General features: G+C 49.5%; 1 protein-coding gene across 3 annotated transcripts; it reads right to left on the reverse strand.

Moving 5' to 3' along the window:
- Window positions 1–3334: 3334 nt before the first annotated feature.
- SMUG1 (single-strand-selective monofunctional uracil-DNA glycosylase 1) lies at window positions 3335–10225 on the reverse strand. Of its 3 annotated transcripts, none has more exons than XM_079140994.1 (4): window positions 10166–10223; window positions 8659–8857; window positions 6200–6501; window positions 3335–5212 (listed from the first exon to the last, which is right to left on the reverse strand). In XM_079140994.1, exons 3-4 carry the CDS (start codon window positions 6488–6490, stop codon window positions 4685–4687), a joined length of 819 nt encoding a protein of 272 aa, XP_078997120.1. In that variant the 5' UTR covers window positions 6491–6501; window positions 8659–8857; window positions 10166–10223; the 3' UTR covers window positions 3335–4684. The 3 variants fall into 3 exon arrangements, with proteins under 3 accessions (XP_078997120.1, XP_078997121.1, XP_078997122.1); XM_079140995.1 differs by having other exon boundaries at window positions 6200–6963; XM_079140996.1 differs by lacking the exon at window positions 8659–8857 and having other exon boundaries at window positions 10166–10225.
- Between the last annotated feature and the right edge of the window lie 9865 nt (window positions 10226–20090).

Consider the following 20090-nt stretch of genomic DNA (forward strand, 5'->3'; position numbering starts at 1 on the left):
AAAATTAAATTGATTTTACTTAATTTTAATTAACCCAAGTTAAAATGGCCACATACAGCTACTGTACTGGACTACAAAATTCTAGATGACCCCAAATTATTTCAATTTGACTTTGGACTTCTCACAATACTGCTGTGCAGCTGAGGAAGCCTCCATTCCCTTTAGCTCATGAAAAAACACTGAGCTTCCTACCCCTTAGGACATTCCCATCTGCACTGAAGAAACTTCTCCAGAATGAACTGGGGGGTAAGAACCAATCTGGTGACATTAAGTCTGGTAAGCTAGCTAAGCTGTCAGACCAGCTTCCATCCCTGCAGACTGGAAAAGCGGAGGGCACTCCTGAGTGTCCTATCTTTTTTGAGGTTAACATGGGTGAGCAACAACCAAAAAAGTGACATGATTTTGACTGTCTGTTATGGACTAATTATGTCCCACAAAATTCAGATATTAAGCCCTAATGACTGTATTTGCAGATAGAACCACCATAGAGATAGCTAGGGTTAAATGAGGCAATCAGGGTGGGGCCTTAATCCAGAACTAGTATCCTTCTGAAAAGGGAGAGGGACACCAAGGAGGTACACCTGAAGAAAAGCCCAGGTGAAGACAGCCCTCTGCAATCAAAGGAGAAAGGCCTCAGCAGGAGGATCACAAGTTCAAGGGAAGCCTGGGTAATTTAGCAAGACCTTGCCTCAAAATAAAAAGGGTTAGGGATGTAGTTCAGTGGTTGAGTACCCCTGGGTTCAACCTCCCAGTACTGGAATAAAACAAAAACAAGGAGAGACCTCAGGAGAAACCCAGCCTGCCTACACCTTGGTTTCAGACTTCGTCTCCGTAACTGAGGGAATAAATTTGTTGTTTAAGCCACGCTGTCTGTAGTATTCTTGTTATAACAGTCCTAGCAGACTAAGACAATGCCCTTGGGAAAAGGCAGACCTAGGACCCTAATCAGCCTCTCCCTGACAAGTTACACCCCAGGAATTGAGGGCACAGCCCCACTTGAAGCCAGATCAGGCAGTGACTGTTTCATACCCAGACCTTCAAGTCATCATCCTGGTATCTACTGTCCAAGTGCCTCTATGTACTACCCAACTCTGACTCCATCACCTCAGGGTTCTCACCCCATTCCAGGCTTTAACCCAGACCTTGCTGTGCACCTAGGATGCCCTCCCTCTCCATTTCTTTCCCTATTGCACCTACTCTGCTTCTTTGCTATGGTTTGGCCCATATATTGAAAACATGGTCAACCTGTAGCATTATTGGAAGGTGGCAGAACCTTTAAGAGGCGGAGCATCACAGGAGGAAGTCAGGTCACTAGAGGGTGCCCTTAAAGAAAATACCAGTACCCTACACCCTTCCTCTCTCGGCTTTCTAGCTACCACGAGGTGAACAGGCCTCCTCTGCCTCACACTCCTGCCAGGATGTACTGTTGCCACTACAGGTCCAAAGCAACAGGGCCAAACAGATGCAACAGATGACCATCAACTGAAATCGTGAGCCTTTTCTGGGCTGGGATGTAGTTCAATGGTAGAGTGATTGCCTAGCACGTGAAAGGCCCAGGTTCAATCCCCAGAACCACAAATAAGCAAAAAGACCCCTTTCTTTAAGAGTTAACTAACTTATCCTTCTTCATCTTCATCTGTGGGTTTCCACCTGTTACTGGGTGTTTTTAGTGTGGTGTGTTCTGTGCATCTGATTTCCCCCACTAAATTCTCAGATTATTCTAGCTCAAAATCCTTCACAAGCTGGCTCCAATTTACCTTTTCAGTTTTTTTTTTCTCCCAACTGGGCTAAGCCAACACTAATCTACTTGTTACTCTTTGAACATCAAGATGCTGTTCACTAAACTCTCAAACTTCCCATCTCTAAGGTCACCTGAAATGCCCCTCCTCCAGAGAGCTTTCTCTGACTACCTCAGCTAAACATGTGTAACAGCTTCTTTCTCCACAGTAATTCCACAAGGCCTAAATCAGTGCTTTGCAACACACAACACTCACTACTTAGCACTGTAGCCCAAGGACAGAAAAAGGAAAGGGGTCTAAGGCATGTGACAGTGCAATGCTGTAATGCAACTGTGATGCTCTCTGGGATCTACACATACTCTACAGGTTTAAGGGCATGGTCCCCAACAAGACTATCTTCACCTCAGATGCAATTCTGACCAACTGGGTATAAACACAAAGGTTCCTGCAACCCTTCAGGTTCAGTAATTTGCTAGAGATACACAGAACTCAGGACAACACAGTGTAATTGTAAGTACATTCTTTATTATAAAGAATACAAATCGGAGCCTGGGAGTATGGCTCGGTGGTAAAGCATGTGCTTAGCATGCATAAGGCCCTGGGTTCCATCCCCAGCAATGCAGAAAAGAATGCAAATCAGAACCATCCAAATACAAAGAAACAAAGTCTGGAAGTGTTCCAAACACATTCATGTTCTTTGTGGCACCAGAACTTATCACCTTCCCAACACATCCATGTTTTTGCCAACCAGGAAGTTGACACAAACCTTGGTGTCCAACATTTTTTATTAAGCTTTCTTTACAAAGAATGATTGATTGAAATCGTGGGCCATGTGGTTGCACTCAATCTGTATCACCTTTCCCTCCCTGAAGATTAGGCTGATATCACCCAGAAGAAAGTCCCAACCCTGTAAGCATTTAGTTGGCCTGACATGGTCAGCCTACATCCTGAGTCAAAATTAGCATAAACTAGGCTGTGGTCTGAGATCAAATCTAAGTGTGGTCTATGGTCAAACCTCAACATTGTTAATTTCAGGTGTGGTTTGAGGGGTCCACCATAACAAAGACACACCTATCACTGGGGAAACTCCCAAGGATTTAGAAGTCTGCCTCTCAGGATCCGAGGGCAGAGACAGGTCAAATTCCATTTTATACTATGAGAGGAGGAGAATTTATATTAAAAATCTTAATTTTGAGACAGATGGAGATGACCCATGTCCCAGGAAATCAGGAAAACCATGTGTTCCTCAATAAAATGATCTCAAGACATGTTTTGTTTCCAACTTGGTTCACTTTTCCAGTCCTCACCAAAGGGGCACCCAACCAGCCACTCAGCAGACAGAAGGAAATGAGTGAGATGCCAGGCTCCCATCCACCCCACCCCGGTTCCCCATTCGACCCAAGTATCAGGTAAACTACTAGACGGCCCCTACCAGCCACCCTGCAGCTTTGGTAAGGCATTTAGAAATCTGTTACATCCCTCCCCCAGCTACCCAAGGAAACTTTTTGTAAACAATGAAGATATTTGTGAGGAAAAATCTCAACAACGATCTACCACCCCTGACATGCAGGAGCGGGAAAAAAGTACCAACACAAAAGGGTTTAGGAGCTTTTAATGCTTCGATTGAAAAATCACAAGTTGAGTTTTTCATCAAGTCATTGATCCATCTCTGGTTGGCAAGACTCCCTCAACCCCAGCAAGGTCTTCCAAGTGGAAAGGGGTTTCCCTCATAGTGCAATGACTCCCCAACCCAGACCCAAGAAAGCAAGAAAAAAAGGTGTGTAGTGAGAACCCAAGTGCCAAGCCATAAGAAGGCACTTTCAAGTGTTTTCTCAGTTAATCCTCAAACCAACCCCATAAGGGAGGTATCTCCATTTACAGATGAGGATCCTGAGGCTTAGAGAGGTTAATCAATTTTTCCATCAGAGTTCACAAGTCTCGCAAAAGGAATTTTAAAAATACAAAAACATTAAAATAATAAAGTTTGAGTTTCAAAGCTAGAATAAAATCCAAGTTTTCTGACTTTTCTACACTGCCATACTGAATTCTCCCTGTGACTTAGCCTCAAATTCCCATAAAAAGTTCATTTGTGTGTATTTGTGTGTGTGTGTGTGTGTGTGTGTGTGTGTGTGTGTGTGTGTGTGTGCGTGTTACTAGGTATTGAACCCATGGCACTCTATTACTGAGCTGCATTCCCAGCCCTTTTATTTTTTGAGACAGGATCTTGCTAAGTTGTCAAGGCTGGCCTTGAACTTGTGATCCTCCTGCCTTAGCCTCCCAAGTCACTTAAATGATAGGTGTGTACCACTGGGCCCCAGTTAGAAGTTCACTCTGAACATCATTTTCATATTTTGTCCTTGTCCCTATTAGGAAAGGGATCAGCTGGCAGAAACTATTCTATAAGGATGAGTAGGGATCCCGGCAAGATTCTTCCTCTATTTGGGAAACAGGTGGGGTAGGATAAAGGGATGTCAGCTCATGCTGAATCCTGTTAGTATGTACAACTAATGCATGTCAACAAAAAGTAAAAAATTAAAGATTTGTTTAAAAAGTCTTTTCTCTGAAATAGCAAATATGACCTTTTGAAGTTCCTGTCTAGGACACTCTCAGCTGCATAGGGATGCCCAAGGAAATAATGAGGTAGAGCAGTATGCAAGAAGCCCACCTTCTGCTGTGGAGTCAAACACTGTAAGACAAAAGGGGCAATGCTCAAAGGAAAGCCAAGGATGCAGGAAGCAGGAGGGTGAGCAGGAGCTGTGTCAACTACTCACCCTGGTAATCAGAGACTGCCTCTGCAGCTCGGAGGACAGTTCAACAGATCAAAGAACTGGCAACAGAGAGCCCAGGAAGGCCTTGTTGCTTCAGTCCAGGAGGCATATAGTGATCTGCCTGTGCAAGAATGACTTAGGAGGCTTGAACGTGGCTGTGCTAGGCCCTGGGGGCACTCATTTTGTTAGCAAAGGCAGCACTCCCAACTCATTGAGCCTTTCCTTGGCCACCACCTCCCAGCCCTTGTTGGCCTGTGGGCTTCGGGGAGAAGGATGCAGGAGCCCCTCCACCTGGACCTCTGGCATCAGACCTGCCAGGGCCCGTCGTGCCCGCTGCTCTGCCAGTCGCCCCACTCCTACCACCAGCCGCACCCCCAGCAGCTGCACCTGCCGGCAGAGGGCTGCATCACAGATCCCAAGAAGCTGTTCTCTCTGCTTGGCAGGCAGCTCGGCAGGGGTGAGGTTGCGCCCACTGGGAGCCAGAAAGAGCAGAGGACACAGATTGTGGACAAAGCAGTGACGGAAGAAGACTTCAGGCTGTCCACAGAGGTTCCGGAAAAAGCCCCAGAATCGGGCACCGCTCACCTCTGACTGTGGGCACTCCAGGCCCAGCACTGGTCGCTTAGGGTGCTCCTGGGGAGGAGTCGACACAGACCCCCCAATGCCCAACCAGTCTCGGACCATGCTCACTTCCCCAAAGGGCACCTGCAGGGAAGGAAAGAAACATGAGGGCTTCACACTAGAGACCTGATGCCTGGGCTCTGGGCCAAAGGACCCCTTTCCACCTTCCATGAGGGTCCAGCCTGGGTACTCCCCACACACAACTTAATCCAAAGGTCTAAGACAAGGATTCCTGGCTCTCTGTTTTGATCCTACCCTTCTTTCTCAGTTTTTTTCATTGTGGACTGTGATCCAGAAAACCTATTTGTTTGCCTCTTTCCCTGTGAGGACATCTGGGCCTACACAGGGCTTGATGGTTACTACATGGACAGACAAGTGCCTGAGATAGAAAGGCAGCCAGGGTTAAAGGAGACACAGGACAGAGTTGACCACTGCTCTCTGGGTGTCCTCCCCAGCCCCAGGCCTCAGGCTGTCATTTCCATCGATCATCATTGATCACCTTTCACCACCCAGTTGGGGTCAATAAAAGCGATTGAGCCTCCTGCCCTGAGGCCTCTTCCCCTCCCCCACCTGCCATGCACCCCCTATGAGGGGCAGTCACTCATCCTGAGCCCTGAAAGGAAAGCAGATGGGCCCTGGAGCCTGGCTGTTCTGAATCTCTCCTCAGCTGGGAAACTAAATCCAAGTTGCCCAAATGCCCTGCATCTCTTACATACCCACCCTGCCAATCAGTCTTCCCTGAGGACCCAGCAGTCCCCCTGCTGACCCCAACCACTCTAGGGACAGAGGAGATCCGGGAAGGTAAGGTAAGAATGGGGGATGGCGGAAGGAAGAGCTCTCAGAGGCAATTAGTGGACAACTCACAGGGGAAACGGAACTACCATTAATGTGTTTGGTTAACTACGGGCAGAGGCCAGGAGAGTGTCTGAGACCACAGGAGCCAGGGTGTGTACTGGGAAGGATCCACTCATGCCCATAGCCCAGCACATGCTCCTCCTCCACAGCACACCCAGTCAAGCATCCACCTTGGAGCCTCCCACTCCACCCACCAAGGGAAACCATGCCCTTTACCCCAGTCTGGGCCATGCCAAAAGGTCCCGGATTCATGCCCAGAAAGAGCACTTCCTTGGGGCTCTGGCAGTAACGAGTCACGTAGCTGCGATGTGGCTCCCATGCGTAATCCACTGGATTGTAGATGATGCCCACAGGCTCTGAAAACTGCAGTTGCCTCAGCTCAGCATTGAGCCGAAGCTCCTCTTCCAGGAAGCCCTCCGCCAAGCTTTGAGGGCAGAGCTGGGGCTCCATGAGCGCGCCCACAGGCTCATGGAGGGGTCCCAGTGGGAAAGCCTGGGGTACAGCCATGCTGCTATCACCTGGAATAGAGGAGACAGAGGTCCCATCAGCCTCAGCCCACAGTGGCAGGAATCCACGCTGGGAAGGACCCCTACTACCATTTTCCTGAGCTCAGAAGGAAATCATGTCAGTAATCCATCGATTGTCCAGTAGGCCCAAGCTCACCTCAGTTCTTGGTAATGAAGGGTCTTCCCCTCCCCACTTCTAATTTCGTTCCTCTTCATACATCATCCAGAGAAAATGAGCCAAAACCACCAACCATCCCCCACTCCAAACCTCCTTTCCATTAGGCATGGGTCTGAGTCACTAGTTCCTAGGCCATGCTGAGCACACAGTAGGTTTCGATACACATTTACTGGTGGCATCATCTCTGCACAATGTCATCCTTAAAACAAGTCCAGTCAGGATGGCTGTGTTCTGGAAACCACTGTGCTGACGAATGAGATGCAGCTGCAGAGCCACAGCCCAGAGATCTGCGAAGGCTAATTACAATAGCTTCCAGGTGGTGAGCAATTGCTCTACACCAGGTACACCTCATTGATCTTCATAACAACCCCATGAGGTGGGTATTATTGCTCCCATGTTACCATTGAGGAGACTGAGGCTTAGCAAGATCAAGCAATTGCCCAGGGTCATACAGTTAGAAAGTAATAAAGCTGGGATTTGAACCCACACTACCTGACTCTAAGTTATGCTCTTAACCACCAAATCATCTTGCCTTAGATGGTTTTATCAGTTACCCCACCAGTTCTACAAACCTATAGCCCGAGCTCAGCTTCTTTCCCACATTCAAGAATCCTCAGTGGTGAATAGGATGGTTACAAGACTCAGAATAGAATTGCAAGTTATGCAACCATGGTCAGGGCCTCAAGTCTCTTCATCCGAATACTAACAATAATAATACCCACTTCATAGTGCTGCTATAAGGATGAAATGAGATATTATGTATAGGTGAGAAGAGGAATGGGAGAAAGAGGAAAGAAAAGGGAGTAAATTGCAAAAGCCATTCCTTCTCAATATTCGTATACAAATCCAGTGTTCCAATGTGACCATTCCACTTAGTTTCAAAACAGCTTCCCTACCACAATACCAAGACCATGCACATGCCATTACTAAAAACCCAACCAAATAGACTCCTTGAGTTAACCAGACATTGTTTAACAGTCACCCAGTCAACTGGGACTATGACTCTCCCACCCCTCCACACATCCAAATCATACCCAGCCTTCAAAATGAAGCTCAAACCACCCTGCCCTCATCAGAACACTGGGGCATTTGCCATAGATTCCCCATTCCACACACAAGAAGGGAGGCTGTGAGGCCTGAGTATCTGTGTTTTAAGCAAGGTGATTCAGATGGTTAGTGAAGGTATGTCAGCATGGTTAGTGGAGTCTGTGAATTCACACCTTGCCTCCCCATTAGGCTTGGGTAGATAAGGAGCCAGGCCCTACTTAATTTCCTTCCATAACTTCAAAGTCCTGGCCCTTATAAGGTACTCAACAACCACCTGTTCAGTTCTGGCCATGTCTACTTTACCAATCTTGTTTAAAAATAATTTCTATCAGTTATACTCCAATGTATGTATAACATGTCAAAATACATTCTAAAAAGAATTTAAGGGCTGGGGAGATAGCTCAGTTGGTAGAGTGCTTGCCTCCCAAGCACAAGGGCCTGGGTTCGATCCCCAGCACCACAAAAAAAAAAAAAAAAAATCTCCTACCAAAGAACCATTATTTTATATGTGTATATACACACACCCCAACATACAGACATACAAGGGATCAAACCCAGGGCTTTGAGCATGTTAGTAAGCACTCTACCAATGAACTACATCTGCAGCCTTTTGAAAAATGGGGGTGGGGGGGTACCCTGGGGTTGTAGTTCAGTGGTGGAGCACTTGACTGGCACACATGAGGCACTGGGTTTGATCCTCAGCACCACATAAAAATAAACAAATAAAATAAATGTACTGTGTCCATCTACAACTAAAAAAAAAAAAAAAAAAAAAAAAATTAAATGTGCAAGTGTGTTTTTATCTTTTGTAGTACTTGGGAACTGAATGGAGGCCCTTGCAGATGCTAGGTAAGCCCTCTACCACTGAGCAACATCCCGTCCCAGGGAACCAGTGAAAACCAACTCCTCTATATCATCAGTTCATTTAAGGCTCAGTAGCTTACTTGGCACTGTGCTTGCTTCCCAGAGTTTTCCAGGCTCCGTGTGTTTCCATCACATGTGGACCTCCCATAGGGCAGGTACCATTGCTCTTCCTCCTTCTCAACCTCCAGCCAAGTCAAATACAACCTCTTCCCCAGATTAGGTTATTTCAAGATTGACACAATAGGTTGACAGATGAAGCTGTTGTGCTCTGATCCTAGCCTAGGAAAAGTGGAAAAAGGAAAAAAAAAACCCAGAGGCCCAACTTTTTTTTTTTAGTACTGGGGATTGAACCCAGGGCCTTGAGCTTGACAGGCAAGCACTCTACAAACTGAGCTATATCCCTGGCCCAGAGGCCCAACTTAAGAAGTTAAGATTGATTACAGAAGTCTTTAACTGATCAGTCCATGTGGGTGCCCAAGGCCAGTTCATATGAAAGCTGAGAAAGTGTGGTGAATGCAAATGTTTCAGGGTACCAGGCTTTGCAATACTAAAGGATTGCTCCTCTAACTCTAAGAAGTCTCTCAAGTCTAAGCTGGATATACCCTTTGCATTTAGGGACCTGAGCTGAAGACAGCAAACATGGAGCGTGCAAAAGTGACAAGCCCTTATTTTCAGTGTTACAGAGTTTCAATGCCTGATCTGATAGAAAGGGTAGAAGTGACTTGAATTCTAGTCCTGGTTTCATCTCTGAGAACGTGCTCTTGAGCAAGGCACCTAACTCTCCTCTAAGAAAATCACATATTCCATCAACATATTACCAGTTGTTAATTTTTCCCATACAAGTCTTTTATGCAACAGGCACTATGGCTTTCTTTTGATGGGGGTGAAATTCAGGCGTTCAGTAAGACAAACACTGTGAGAGGACAGATAAACAACTAAATGTAAGCCAGTATAACCTGAGCTTTAACATCCAAACACAACAGTACAGGAGCCTAAAAGAGGGATTTGGAAGTTCTACCTAAAGTCTCCAAGAGCAAAAGGCGTAAGAAATGTAGATGCTTTGCAAAATATGGTGTCAAATTACGTTAAGTGCAAAGGCAGCGGAGTGTGACTTTCAGATGACTGTGGCCACCAAGCCTACATTTCAGATTGGCATCAGACCTTTCTGACATCAAATCGAAAAAGTTTATTAGGAATCCAAGACACTATCCGCCACTCTGTCCCTTGCAGGCACTCCAGGAATCCATAGAGAAAATAAGGAAATCCTTAAACAAACAAACAAACAAAAAAATACAGCATGGACTCAAAAAGGTCATTTCACCCCTCCTGGTTCCGAGGAAGCCGACAACAGCACCAGACAAAACCTCCGCCTGCGCCCGCGGGCTCCGCCCGACGGGAAAGCCTTGATCCCGCAGGCCTCCCAGGCGGTTCTCTGGGCTCGGCTGCCTCTGAGCCGGGAATGGCTTCAGACGGAGCTAAGGCCCCAAAGCACAGACACTCGGACTACCCGCTCGGATCCACCCTGAGGGCCCTGAGAACCCCCAGCCTTTCCCCGCGCCCCGGATTCCCGGGCTCCCGCTCCCTCACCTGTGCCAGCTCCCCATCCGTTTCCGGTTCCTGTCCCCAAGCCGGGCGCGAAGGGTAGTGGGAGTTGTAGTCTACTTTATACAGAGGAGGTGATTGGCGTAGCCAAAGCCACTTCCGCCGGAAATACCCAAAATCCCCGGAAGGTGCGCTAAATTAGTTCTAAGAGCCTCTGGGGATTGTAGTTTATTCCTATCATCAGTGCTAAATCAAGAAGTCTTGAGGCTCTGTAAGGATCTAACTCTAAAATTCACTCACAACCATCAGAAAGCTCTAACCATTCCCAATCCTTCGACCATCTGAGGGTATTGACGATGGCTAAGGACTATTTCCAGCCCTCCTACCGCACTGGGTACGACCCTCCAGGGGCCATTACTATATGTAGAACATCTACCGAGGTATTTCTGGCATCTCCTGACAACTCTTTGGCAACAAGCATCCCCCATTACTGTACAAACCCACCTCCCTATATTTACCATTTTGATTTTTCTCCTTCTGCCTTGCTATCTGTCCTATAACCTATATCTTGCCCAGCCCTATAACCTTCTATGTTAGTCAAGGTTCCCCAGAGAAACTGAGTTAATAGGATGTCTACTTGTTTATCTATATGAGGAAATTTACTATGGGAATTGGGTACCAGAATTATGGAGGCCAGGAAGTTCCACCATCTGCTCAAAAACTTTCTTTATGCTGGAGAATCAGGTATCATTCTGTCCACATCTGAATGGGGGAGTTGCAGGGAAGCTTGCTGACTTAAGTCCCAGAACCTGAAGGCCTGAGAGCCAAGGCCCTCAGACAGGTCTCCAATGACAGAAGAAGATGGAGGTTCCATCTCATAAGACAGAAAAATTGCCCTTCCTCCACCTTTTTGTTCTATTGGACCCTCAAGAGATTGGATGATGCCCAGCCACATTGGTGAAGATGATCCTTTTGACATTCTATCCAATTCAGAAGCTAAAGACTTTCAGAAATATTCTCACAGACATACACAAAAATAATATTTTACAAACCGTCTGGGTGTCCTTGGTCCATACAAGTAGACTTACAAAATTAACCATCGAACCTCCCATTTTCCAAATCCTCCCTCTTGAATACTCTTCCCAGAAGCCTTCCCTGATCAATCCTAATCTCATGGCTGCACCTAATAATCCATTCCCCCACCTCCCCACCCAGTTGTACCACTGCCCAAAGGTGTTCAATTTATAGTTTTGTTCTTGTTCTCTGTCTAGATCTGTTTCTGTGTCCTAACTATAAGACTCTCATTAGTCTAGGAACCCTCTAAGGCTAGTTACCTTCTGAATTTCTCCCACCTCCACCCCTGCTCACATGTCTGAGCAGGAGCAGGACTCTGAACACCAAAGTACTGTCTCCATATGGGTAGAGGGCAGGAGACCAGTGACCTCAAGAACAGAAAGAAATGAGCAAACAAGGATGCTACCCTTTTCTCAAGTCCATCAATGCACAAAAACTTAATGGGTACAGGAGGAGCTTCAGAGAGTTGTAAGCAGTGACCCTCTGACATTGAGGTGAGAAACCATCCCCACCCCTGCAAGATTTTGGAAACTAAATTAATCATCTACCTCATGAAGTCCATTATTTCCTGAGCCTTAATATGTACCAGATTCTCCCTGACTCTGGGTCTTTGCCTCTCTCTCTGCCTATGTAAATTTATCACTATCTCTAGTCTCCTGTACAACTTCCTCCCTGTATCTGTGTGTCTCCATCTCCTTCTGTGTATAGCTCCCCATCTTTGCTTCTTTCTCTGGAATGACTGAAATAAGAGTAAGCTTCTAGAGTAGGCTCTGCTGTCTCCTCATATCTCTGCATTTGTGTGTTTCTGAACAAAAATAAGGGAAGGGGGAACTTCACTGTGGTGTCACCTCACTGTTTAAGAATTCTAGGATCTCACCATCCCTTAGACACCCTCCTTCCCACCCTACCCTCTGCCACTTGCTTGCCTAGTACTTCCAGATTAGCACCTTGGTATAACCTCTCCACTCCAAATCTGCCTCTGGCAGGACAATAATGAGTAAAGCAAGTGAAAAGCAAGGAGAGACCCCCCCAAGAACCCCATCCCCTAATTTCAACTTCCTAGAAGAATTGGATAACTCTTTCTGTCCCTAAAGCCTATGCAGTCCCAGGAAACTCAGACATGGGGAATCCAGATATAAAGAGAAGATGAGGCTTGAGCAGTCCACAGGGAGTTACCACAATTGACCCCAGTGGCACCTTCTATCTCTAGCTCATGCTGCTCCTCACCACCTGCTGAGCCTCTCAGGAAAGGTGGGGGTGAGGAACTCTCCTAAAGTGAAGGTTCTTAAAAGCAGAGATCCAGAAAGTTTCAACAGAGAGAGCCCAAAAGATAAAGTATGGGCTTGGCCCACCCACCAATCTTATCCATTTTTTAATCTCCTGGACCTCTGGGAAGTCTTCAGAGGGCTGGTCGACAGTGATTTAGAGATAGGACTTTCAGGTCAGAAGCAGAAACAGACTTAGGCTGTGATCTGGCTAAGAAGCTAGAGAGTTGGATCACCTGGGCTCTGGAGGGGCCTTCTGCCATCCACTAGTCTGCTTGTCAGTCCTGAGCCCAGTGGGGAAGGGGTTAACATGCTCACTTGTTTTCCTGCAGTTTCCTTGGGCTGGTGGGGCTGTGTTGGGCCACGAGCGCCATCTATCGGCTTCTGGAGGTCCTAGCTCTAACTCCCAGCTCAGGCTTCTGGGCAGGTCTTTCAGCCCTTGGCCTGCCGCCATGCTTCTCCATTGGAGAAGCCCTAGAAGCAGGACCTTCAACTGCAGAAAACAAAAACTGGATGTTGGAGAAAGTGAGAGCCATGTTTTCCCCTCCCTAGGTGCCAGGTGTCATCCTGGTCAGCTCCCTGGGGAATCCTGAAGGGGGTTCTGATGTTTAATCATCAGGGTAGCCACCTTCCCCAACTCACTACCCTGGACCCTCTCTCAGCCAGCCCAACAAACATAAGAACACTGGAGAGGAAAAAGAACGGGCTGTGAACTCAGCTCTGCCACTTACTAGTGGTGACCTTGTTGGGCAAGTTACTTAATTTCTCTGTGCCTTAGTTATCTCAGCAATGCAATGGGATAATTTTTGTAAACTGTATTTTCTTTTGTGATAAGTAAATGACTTAATTACATAAGGTTCTTAGTGCTTTGCCTACCCAGCCAGGCACTGTGTCACACAACTGTGACCCCAGCTACTTGGGAGGCTGAGGCAAGAGGATTGCAAGTTTGAGATCAGCCTCAGTAACTTGACAAGACCATTTCAAAATAAAAAATAAAAAAGGGCTGGGGAGGGCCGGGGTGGCAGCACAGTGGTAGAGTGCTTGCCCTCATGTGTGGAGCACTGGGTTCGATTCTCAGCACCACACATATATAAAATAAAGGTCCAGTGACAACTAAAAAATTTTTAAAGGGCTGGGGATATAGCTCAGTGGTAGAACACCCCTGGGCTCAATCCCTAGTACCAGGAAAAAAACAACAACAACAATGTCCAGCACAGATTTTTTTTTTTTTTTTTTTTTTTTTTTTTTTGGTGGTGCTGGGGATTGAACCCAGGGCCCTGTGCATGCTATGCAAACACACTACCAACTGAGCTCTATCCCCAGCCCCCTAGCACAGAATTTGTGCTCCCTGAAGGTTAGTTGCTGTTATTATTACCACAGCCAAGGTCTCAGGCAGATGCTGCACTAAGCACCCAAGATCTGGGCTATAAAACCATACCACATACAAAAGCACAGAGGACAAGATGGGGCTACTCATCCCTGAAGAGTTCAACAAAGACACTGACCTGCATGGGCTAGGTGTGGGGTGGAAGTTCAGGATTGCAAGGAAAGTATTTTTCAGATCCCAAGGTCAGCAAGAGATGGGGTTTGGAGGCCAGAGGAAGGAAGAGCTTGAGGTAGATGTCAGAAGGAGGGCTGGGTGGAACTCAGGGGCAGTGTGTGTTTAGCACACACAAAGCTCTGGGTTCAATCCCCAGTACCAAGAAAAGATATAGGGAGGAAAGATATAGGAAAGAAAGGGGTATTAACAGGCCCTTAAAAAGTGCTGTGCCTTAGGGAAGGGGCAAGGGGTCCATGATGTATGAAGTGAGCAAGGGCCACTGCATCCCAAGGACACATCCTTGGCACAGGCTCAAAAGTCTCAGGTTTGATCAAGCCTCCAGAGACATCTCCTATCACAGCTCCATTCACTCCTGTCAGGAATCAACTCTCCACGTCCTTCTCCAGCCTGGTGAGGAGGGAACTTAGAAATGGAGGAAGCTGTCTGCTTCCTCCCACAGGCCCTATTCCCACCTCCCTTTCAAAACTGAAGAACCAGGAGAGCTAGGACACGAGTTCATTCATTTGTTTCTGAACAACTGTTTGCTTCCCATGTCTGCTGGTCTGTGTCTTCTCTAGGTCTACCTTCTACCTTACAGGGAAATGGGTACATAGATTCCTCTCCAAGGATCAAGAGGACAGAAATGCAGGGCCAGTAGGGTCCTTGGCTCAGCCTTTCCTCCCCTTACCCCCACCTCAGCCCCAAGGCAGCAGAGCCCAGTTTCACTGGCTAACGCCCACATAATGGGAGACACATGACAGCTTTCTAGTCTCCCAAACTCAGGTGTCCTCCATCTTCTGGGGTTGGATACCTGGGTCCCCAGGAGAGGAGCCAGGGACAGGCTGGATGGGTTGATTTGCATCACTTACTTGGGAAGCAATTATCGGAGGAGCTGTCAGCTCAGTACAGCTCTCTCCTCACTAATCGGATTTCACCAGAGCCCCGGGCTGGGTGGGGGGGCTGGGTAATTTGGCTTGATTCAGTGGTGGGAGATGTCGGGGCCAGGAGGTTGGACAATCTGTCTGTGTGGTGTTAGAGTTGTCCAGAGCAATTATCCTGAGGAGACCACACAGACATCAGACAGACAGACAGCCAAAGGAACAGAATTGATCCCCAAGTCCTGCAGCAGAGAAGATGGAACTTAGATTTTGGCAGGGTGAGAGAAGGATCTCCCACAGGTTGAGCCAAATCAAGCAGCTGAGAAGAGGAGGCAAGCCGAGTCTGGGACAGTAGCCAAGTGAGAAGAGAACCTGAGAACCCCAGGGTCCAGCCTACCCGACACCTGGGCCCTGCCTCCTGCATCCTGAGACCCAGCAGCACGGCAGAGACTTGAACCAAAGATGGCTGCTCTCCCCACATGTGGTGCTCCCAGGCCACCCTTTCCTGGTATCTGGCTCTGTCACTTGCCTTCTCTTGCCCCTTGCCCTTTTCATAGCCTTCCTGAACCTTCCTTTTCCCCACCCACATGGGCCCGCTTCACCGGCCCACCCCAAGTTTGGCAACAAATGCCAACCCCACTCCTGCCTCCACCCTTCCATCCCACACCTTTAAGAGTGGTGATAAGAGCCAGGCCCGATGGAGCACACCTGTAGCCCAGCAACTTGGCAGGCCGAGACCAGAGGGTTGCAAGTTCAAGGCCAGCCTCAGCAATTTAGCGAGCTCCTCAGCAACTTAGTGAGACCCTGTCTCAAAATTAAACATAAAAAGGGCTGGGGATGTGGCTCAGAAGTAAAACACCCCTGGGTTCCATCCCCAGTACCAAAAAAAAAGAAAAAATGGCAAGATAAGAATGAGAGCAACAAGGACCGACATTTACTGAGTGCTTCTTCTACACCAGACACCACGCTGAGTACTCTGTGTGGATTCTCACTTTTAACCCTCACTGTCACACTTTGAGGGACCTACTCCTTCAGCCTATTTTACTGATAAGGGACATTGCTGCTGACCGAACCTATTTTTTCTATACTGGGATTTGAACCAAGGGGCGCTTTACCACTGAGTCACATCCCCAGCCCTCTCTATTTTTTATTTTGAGGCAGAGTCCCACTTAGTTGCTGAGGCTGGCCTCAAACTTGCAATCCTCCTGCCTCAGCCTCCTGAGTAGCTGGGATCACAGCCATGCGCCACATGCTGGGCCTGACTGAACTTCCCGAAGACAGGGATCACATCCTTCCCATCTCTGCATCCCGAGTTACAGGGACAGCCCCCGTGCTGGTTGGTGTCTGGTGAATGTTTGTTGAATGAGCCAGTGATTGAGTGAATGACTTACCCTCTTGCCTGCTCCCAGCTGGCCTCCAGGTAACCTCCATGTCCCAGACCTGGACTTCCACCCCCTGGTGTCCTGACTCATCCCTGCCCTCTCACGGTGACCCCCCTCACAGCCCTCCACACACCCTGTGCTCCAAAGTATCAGGAAGAGTGACTCACTCATCCTCTCCTGCCCTTGCGTGACAGCCCATACTGTACCTGGTCTGGAACACTCTTTCCGCTCCTCTGCCATTGAATACAGCCTACCCATCCTACGGCCCAAGTCAAATGCCACCTCCCTTGGAAGCATTCCCTGGTCCTCCCTTTGCCTATACCTCCCTGGTGACCGTCACCAGCTGTTGCTGAAATTCCTCATGGTTCTAAACTGGACTGTGTGTTCTGGGAGATCAGCTCCCTCCTGACGAAGGCCCTTGCCTCCTACCTAACAAGTGCTCGGAAAATACCAGTGGAGGGCTGGGGGTGTGGCCGGGGTAGGGTCCTTGCTTAGCATGCACCAGGCCCCAGGGTTGATCTCCAGCACAGAAAAAAAAAAAAAATCAACAAAAAGAAGAAGAAAAGAAAGAAAAACTGGAAAACATGAAATGCCAGCTCTGTTTTTGTCTTTGTCTCATTCACGAATGAGCCTATGGTAGGTCGACCTTTTTTAAAGGGAACTGCAAGTGCAGTCCCCCCTACCACAAGTTACACAGTCAAGTTTCCCATCATTGGGGAAGTCACAGTGGGCGGTAGACTGGAGCACAATGGATGAACCTTTCCATGGGAAAACCACTTGGTGACCTTGGTCTCTTCCCTGCCAGTGCGGATCTTATGGTAGGTTGACAGGTGCACTGAACTTCCAAGGAAATTTGAATTTGGGGTCTGGCACTCACCAGCCGCTTGACCTTAGGAAGATCATTGCCTCTCTGAATCTCAGGGTGACCATTCTGCTCTTCACCTGAAAGAGAGGATGACAGTGCCCACCACAGGGGACACAGAAGGCATTGTCACATCCTCGATGTATCTGCTCAGGCCTGTCAAGCACGCTGTGGGGATCTCTCTCCATCTTCCTGCCTCACTGCTGAGCCCCTGCCTCTCCCGACGGCCTCAGTTCAACTCAGCCTGGAGTCTGACCACTCAGCTCCCTCACTGTGGCTCTGGAGTGTCAGTTTTCCTGATGTCACCACTTCTGGGCGTGGCCTCACCCTCTCCCAAGGAGCCTAGAGAGGCAGCCTCACCTTTGCTCCCCCACCCCCTTAACAAGTGAGACCTTGAGTTCGCCCTCTGAAAATATTCATAATGAAGACACGAGGCACTGGGCACAGAACTGGATGCAAATGGGCGTCGATTCTCAGTCCAAGAAAGAGAACGCCTGAGCTGTGGACCCGGAGAAACCCTAGGCTCGTTTGCATGTCATTTGCATTATATTTACATGTGATCAATTTCATGTTCAAATGCAAAATCCTCCCTCCCCAGTTTTTCTCCCCCAGGGTTCCCTCAGCCTTTGCCCACAGCATCCGCCCAGCCCCTGCCCCGCTCTTCCCGAAGCTGCCACAGCCCCCCTTGCCCTCCTCCCAGCCCCCGGCCTCCCCTACCACCCAGGACCCACTCGCCCAACACCAGCCGCGTCCTGGGGTCTTACCCCTCGGTTCAGGAGGGGCGTCCCTGCCTGCCCCCTCCCGCCCCGAGCCGGGCAGGCGCAGCAGACAGCAAGCGCGCCTCTCAGCAAATCCCAGCCCCATTCAGCCTGGTGATTAATGGCGCTGCCCTCCCCATGAACCTGCCTTTAATACTGAGGAAGTTATGAAACCGCTATACATCAGCAGCTCCGGCCCGCGCCCCCGCCCGCCGCCGCCTCCACCCCGGCCTCCAGCTCCCTCTTCAAAATCTCATTTGGGCTCCTGCCCCCCGGGCCCACCCCTCCTCCGGCCTTTGCTGGGGGAGGGGGCGTCTGCCCCTGCTGCCCTCCCCGCGAGGACCCACAGCTCATTTTCCCTTCCTCTCTCCCCCTGCTCCGCCCTCGCTCCCTTCCCCCCCACGGCTGCATCTCCGGACCCATTTAGAATTGCTGACATTTTATCTGCATTACATACATCACTCCGTCCCCAGCAGCCATCTCTCATGGATTGGCGGGGGCGGGGGCGGCGTGGTCCTGAGCTTGGGAAGATGGTGGGGAAACAGTGGAGGTGGGGAGACGGCACTTCCTCCGCACTCCTTCCCCCTCAGTGTCCTCTCCCCAGCCACCTGAGAGGCCGTGCAGCTGGGAGCCTAGGACCGGTGATGGCAAGTGTTGTACCTTAGCCTTCTGGGAGTTTCTGCTACCTCACATCCAAAGACCTTTTCTGAGCACAGACTAGGGAAGGTCATGTTGCCCATCCTCCTGCCATGGAGATTAAGAAGGTGGTTGTTTCACCTCATTCAGTTGACCTGCTCTAATAGTTCCTACACCTCCCTTTTGGGAAGTCCTTCTGAATGTCTAACTACTGTGCCTCATGCTGTAGTCATTATTTTCTTCTCACTTTGTCCTCAGAAGATTGAAGAGCAGTCTGGCCCCTCATGTGTGTTAAACCCTTTGTTACAATGCCTAAGGCATCACAAATGGAGTCAATTGTCTTACTCCTGAGTTTTATAAACACGATAGGAGGCAAAGGGTGGAGAGAGGAGGAAATGGAGACCCAAACTCAGGAGGAGGAAAGGCAGGGGCTAGCAGGAGTTTTTCTCTCCCTGGAGTGATAAGCAGAGAGCAATGACAGACAACAAGGTCTGGAGAAAGAAAGGGAGAACTGGGAGGGAGGCGGGCAAACAAAGAGCTGGACAGACAAAGGGACCGTCAGCAGGGACAGGCAGACGGGCGGGCAGAGGAGAGGAAGCCGCGGAGGCACTCCTTGGCAGGTCCCAGGCTGCACACTGAGAGGCGCGCTCTCCGCCTGCCTCTGTCACTCAAGGTCTCTGCTGGAATGTGTCTCTCAGGGTCTCTGGGGGGCTTTCTCCTTGCTGGGCCTGAATCTGTGCACTGTCCTGAAAGCCGCGTTCTCGGGCCTGCCTGTCCCCTGCCGGCGCCCTTCAGTCGCCCCTGCGCGCGGCCATCCCCTCCACTCTGCCTCGGTGGTCTTTCTGACCTGCACTCCAGGTGCTCTCTCCCTCGCAGGGAAATTCAGGCACTTCCCCTGAGCTTTGGGCGTCTCCCGCAGCAGAGGGCCCGTCCTCCAGGAGTGAGCCCAGGGGCAGAGACCCAGTGGGCACAGCTCCCGGGCGGAGTGGGACTGTCCCACCCTGCCAGGCTCAGCCAGTGGCAGGAGGAGCCCTGGCAGGGAAGGGGAAGGGCGCAGGAAACTTGGCCCCCAGCGCTGGGCTCACCCCAGACAAAACCGACCTCAGGCGTCGGGTGCTGGGCGTGGTCAGTTTGCGTGCCGTCTGCACCTCCTTTGCAGGTCCCCATCCCCAGCCTTCCCCGCAGACTCTCTCCAACTGTCTGGCCCCAAAGACGTTGGGGACGGCTGCAGGGGGCAGCGTGGAGAGGAGGCTCCCACGCTGCTGCTCTGGCATCTTCCTCGGACACCTCCCAAGGGCACGAGTCCACCCTCCAAGCAGTGCCTCCTCCCTGCCCCAGAGTCAGCAGAGGCTGTCCTCCACGCGGCTACCCCACCTCCGACCGTCACCCACGTCCCACCTTGCCCACTCCCTCTGCTTATCTCCACATTAGCCACCCTTCAAGCTCTTGCAGCAAGCCCTCCTCTTCCACAAAGACGTCCCTGGTCACGGAGCCCACAGTGACCATGCTGCCGCTCTCTGTGTGAAAGGCACCTCAAGAACGGACAGGGCCTGTCCCGTCTGAGGAGAAGACGCA

This window comes from Sciurus vulgaris, assembly GCF_902686455.1.
Source record: "Sciurus vulgaris genome assembly, chromosome: 5".
In the NCBI taxonomy this organism is placed as follows: domain Eukaryota; kingdom Metazoa; phylum Chordata; class Mammalia; order Rodentia; family Sciuridae; genus Sciurus; species Sciurus vulgaris.